Raw genomic sequence first — 4,909 nt, 5'->3', positions numbered from 1 at the left:
AAGACAAATACTTCTTCCCTTTCTGATGATATCCACAAGTGCCAGGTGGGGTCAAAGGCAATGATGGGATTTGGGGGAAATCTCGTTATCCAGCTCAAATAATAGAGCTCTTGACACTAGTTGAACCCTGGATGGAGCGCTAGAAAGATGGCATCTGGATCCATCTCCAAATATCTGAGTTTGTTGGCCTCAAGTGAGCAATGTTGTTGCTGTTGTTTGTTTGTTTTTAACTCAGAATCATGAGTTAGGATCAGTGTTTCTGAAGGAAACTTTAAAAGATGTCCACTCCACCAACCATCGAGGAAAAGACAGGAGACAATGTTGCAAGCTTTGATGTCATCGGAGCTGAAGAAAATTTTGGCATGGAAAAAATGTAAGAATTGAGTCCATCAGAAACAGAGGCCCGAGAGAGAAACTGCTCAAGAGCATCCACACAGAAGGTAAAGCCCTCCTTCCTGGAAGGCCCGCGGGGCAGACACCTTGGAAGGATTTACATTCCTGGTCTGGAATTTTCTTTCTTGATGAATTTTGGAAAACCTTAGCGCTTTGGTTCCTGCGCAAGAGCACAGAGAGCTGGGTCTCCACAGCCTGCCTTGTAGATGTTTTTTTTTTTTTTTTCTTTTTTCTATGAGAGTGCTTTGCCTCGGTAGGCAAAGGCAACTGGGCAGAGTCGGGAGGGGCACCAGAGATTTCGACATGCAGAGCACTTCAGAGCAAATCGCTACCTCCCCTCTTAGCTCTCTGGACACTTTGGATCCAACATATCTGCAAAATGAACCCTAGGCATGGATTCCTCTTCAGGGGTTTTATGCAGTACCTTTTTTTTAAAAAGCTGCAGTTACAGTGTAATTGTTTCTCCAGGTCTTTCTTTTTCTTACCTCACGTTTCCATGGAAACCATGGGGTCCAAAGAGCGCTGAATGATTGCCATAGTAGTTAACCATTTTCATGTATGACTCTAATACCAGTTTTGAATAGGTGTCTTAGCAAGTGTGTTAATGCATTCAGGCTTTCTGTTTTTTCAGAAGAGGCTTCCCAAAGGCACGCGGTAATCAGCAATGAGCTTCAGCACGGAAAGTATTTCCCGTGACTCCTTTACTTTGCTGCTGTTCATTTTACTAAACACGCCTAAGGAGCCAACACTATTACATTTGCTTAGGTCACAGAGTTTCAGCGAATTTATTCTACTGTGGTGGAGTCTACTTAGGTCAAGTAGAAAGAATTCCAGTTCTGGTTTATGGAAGAGACTGTAAGACGTCTGGGAGCATTAGAGATGTATTTGTGAGGAGCCTGTTTTATGACTTATCAGGGTCCTGGGAGGCATCCTGTGGCATCTTCTCACTTTCTGGCTGCTTTGAAACCAGAACAGCACGGTGTCCACGGCCCTCCTCAGCTTGGCATTGCCTGATATGAGGATTATTGCATGTCCCGAAGGGCAAGCTGCCATCATCCCTATACAAAGCATCACTCCCCCCTTATTGTGCCATAGCCCCAGTAACGGCATCGAGACCAAGGCAGCGCAGAACGAGAGCACATAGAAACACAGAAAGGAGACCAGAAATATGATGGCTTTGATGTGGGCCTCAAGGCTGGGGTCACGAGAGTCTCTGGCTCGGGACTTCATGGCCCTCATGTGACATCCCAGGGAGACAAGCAGCACTCCGGAGGAAACCAGGAAAGCCAGAGACGAGGGGATCGACCCCACGTTGCAGAAAACAAACGAATAAAAGAAATGGAGTTTTGCAATTTCCAAGTTGAATTCTGTGCTGTTCGTGGGTAGCACGGACACGACAGTCAAGTGAGATCCGTTGAAAAAGTCCCACAGACAGAGGGCGGCGCAGACGCAGGAGAGAAGGAGAGCAACTAGGAGCACCCGGCGAAATCTCCGGGAGACCCAGCTTGCTAAGTGGAGCAGGAAGGTGTGACAGAAACGCGCAATCTTGGAGCAGTAGAGGAGACTGAGGCAGGTGGCAAAGCAGAGGCTCACTTGGTTGGCGATCATCCAGAAGGTGAGGATAGCCTGGTAGCTGTGGCTCAGTGGGTCCTTCATCTGCTGGAAGCAGATGAGCTGGATGGCATCCAGGAGCAGGAGCCCCTGCAGGAAGAGCCGGGTGACGCTGAGGCACAGCAGCACGATGTCACAGTTGTTCAAGGGATGCCCTTTTACCATGTCCCAAAAGTTCACCAAGACAATGAATGCATTGACCAGGATCCCCACGGCAAATTCCAAGATGGAAAGGAGCAGAAATGAAATCTTGGCTTCATAGGACACGGTTAAAAAGGGAGTCAGAGTCACCATGGTGCCCTCTTCTCTGATTAACTAGCTTGAGACTCTGATTTCACCCACGAGAGAAGGAGAAAGTATCCTTGAACCAAGATCTTTCCTTTGCAAGCAATCTGAATCTTGCCCAGCTTTTGGGAGGCACACACAAAGCCCCGATAGGAAACTGGGAGAGATGCTGTCACTTTAGAGTTATCTCTTAGGTGCACACCAGTGCTTATGACATGGGCGGAGCAATGATGGTTCTACCTCTTGGATGAGGCAAAGAGGTTAGTAGACCCAGGTGTACCCGCTCAGCTGCCCCGCCAGAAGTCCCGCTGCGGGGGCAGGAATGTCAACAGGATTGGGTTTCAGTTCGCCAGCCACGCAGGGTCTGGTTTTACATGTCCACACAGACCTGTTGGCACAGAGAAGAGGAGAATTTGTTTATAAGGTTTAGGGACACTGCCTGCAGGCAAAATAGGCTTTGAAATGGGGTCTCTTCATATTTGCATTTCCTTTTTCACATTCGAGGCCTGACCTAACGTAATACGACCAGCCGAATGGTCCTGGCTGAGAATTCTTTATCCGTACCCTGTACAATGTACAGTGGGTGCAGTCCATGTAGACCGAAAGTAACAGGGTAGAGGTGAAGAGAGGGCAGGGAAGTCGCAACAAAGGTCAGAGGGAAAAAAGAAATAAGCCAACTGGGGACTATATGGGAACCATCGTTTCTATGTAAACAGAACACATTTCTTACGGGAAGAGGTCGTTTTACTTAGAGGTAAACTGTCATCGAATGACTACAGATTGTAAATGTAGATGATGTAATAGGTTACAACCTTGGCAGGGACTGGACTGATGGTGAAAGGGCGTCCTTGGTGGCAAGCGGTGACGAGCGCAAAAAGCAGAGAAAGGCACTCCAAAGTCTAGAGGGTGGGTTCCCCCCCCCCCCAGCAGAGAGAGCCAGGGTGGCTTGTAGTGAGAATTGAGATTGGAGGTGACAGTTCAGGCTGTGTTGGTGGCAAAGATGACCCCTTTGGGCAGTTTGTGAATTAACATACAAGATGTTCACTGATTGGTTCCCTTCCCCAATTGCCCCCATTCAGGCATGGAGATCAGCTTCATTCACTCCTCCAGCTTCAGGCAGATGGTGCCACGGCCTGTGTCACACTCACAGGAAAGGCTGGGAGACCTTTTTCTCAGCAGGGGTAAATACAGGGGGAGAGTTCCTGTATGATGTCACAGGGACATTTAGAGAGCGCCTTGTGAGGCGCCACATTACTGGGGGAGTTGGGGTCCCCTCTTGGCCTTCTTAGTCTCCTGAACAAGGGAGTTAAGAATGGACTTAGAAGGGAGTTTAAGGACAACTGGGAAAGATGGAGAAGGGCGGAAGAGGAGGGCTCTTTGTTACCACATGGTGGAAGGTGGTGGAGGTGAACAGTTTTAGATGGAAAGACTAAGCGAGCCCAGAGTGTGTAGGAAAGCATGCCCAGGCCACAGCCAGCATCCAAGAGGAAGAAAAAAGAAAGAAAGAGAAGAAAGGGAGAGGAGGAAAGAAAGTGTTAGAAAAAGTGGCTAGGCTTAACACAGAGACATGGACACAGCTCCATAAGCTACTGCACCTGAATGAAGGGGGCAGAGGAAAAGCGTGTGATCTTATTGAGGAAACAACCGCCCCCCCCAGTCTCTTTAGCATTACCTAAGGTAACCCAGCCTTCCCAGGAGGGCTAGCTCAACGAACTCATGTTCTGGATACTTTAGGCCAGAGGTAGATTCCATTCTTGTGTGTGTGTGTGTGTGTGTGTGTGTGTGTGTGTGTGTGTGTGTGTGTATGTGTGTATGTGTGTATGTTCCTTAGTAGACCTCAACAGAACCTGATCAAGTGTGTTTAACATTCTTCACTCTGAAGAGGTGACTCTAACATGGGTTAGGACATGGCTGAAACTGGGAAATGAATATTACCATGACAATGAGTCCTAGGTCCAAAGCCATTCATCGAAAAGGGTCAGTGCCTGGGCTGGAGTCTCAGTCACATGGCCATGGACTGCTGCCAAGGATAGGTACTTATTTAGGGATGGATAAACCAAGGGCCCTTCTGGTATTCCTGCCCTGAACAACAAGGGCATTTCCTGCTTCTGGCCAAGGACAGTAATTAACTGTTCAGTTTCTAGTTCCCTGCCATGTTAATTGCCATCCCCTGTGCTCATCACAACATCCCGGAAATAATCAAATAAAAGGGACCAACAGAAGAAGAGTCCTTAATCCTGCCATTTGCCTCAAAGAAGGTTCCTATTGCAGGAAGCCTGGCTGCAATTCCCTCTAGCATTGGTGCTAGTTAACTCCCTCTAGGTGGTGCCAGACTACTGTGGTGTCTGGAATTCCCAGCTTGCTGGTCCTGCCTTTTAAATCTTATTTCACATACCAACCACAGCTTCCCTTCCCATCTCTGCGCTCCCCACCCCATTCCCTGCCCTCACCTTCCCTCTACCTCCCCCCATCCATTCCTGTTCCATCTCCATTCCGTAGAGCTAAGGCCTCCCATGCGAGCCAACAGAGCATGGTTTATCAAGTTGAGGCAGAACCAAGCTCCTCCCCCTTGCATCAAGGCTGGACAAGGCATCCCGCCACAGAGAATAGGTTCCGGAGA

General features: G+C 48.5%; 1 protein-coding gene across 1 annotated transcript; it reads right to left on the bottom strand.

Moving 5' to 3' along the window:
• Positions 1-1,266: 1,266 nt before the first annotated feature.
• Tas2r38 (taste 2 receptor member 38) lies at positions 1,267-2,298 on the bottom strand. Its single transcript, XM_051174701.1, has one exon. The coding sequence runs from the start codon at positions 2,296-2,298 to the stop codon at positions 1,267-1,269; it is 1,032 nt and encodes a 343-aa protein (XP_051030658.1).
• Positions 2,299-4,909: the final 2,611 nt, after the last annotated feature.

This window comes from Phodopus roborovskii, unplaced genomic scaffold (assembly GCF_943737965.1).
Source record: "Phodopus roborovskii unplaced genomic scaffold, PHOROB, whole genome shotgun sequence".
Classification (NCBI taxonomy): domain Eukaryota; kingdom Metazoa; phylum Chordata; class Mammalia; order Rodentia; family Cricetidae; genus Phodopus; species Phodopus roborovskii.
This window is presented reverse-complemented; position numbering and strand designations above follow the sequence as displayed.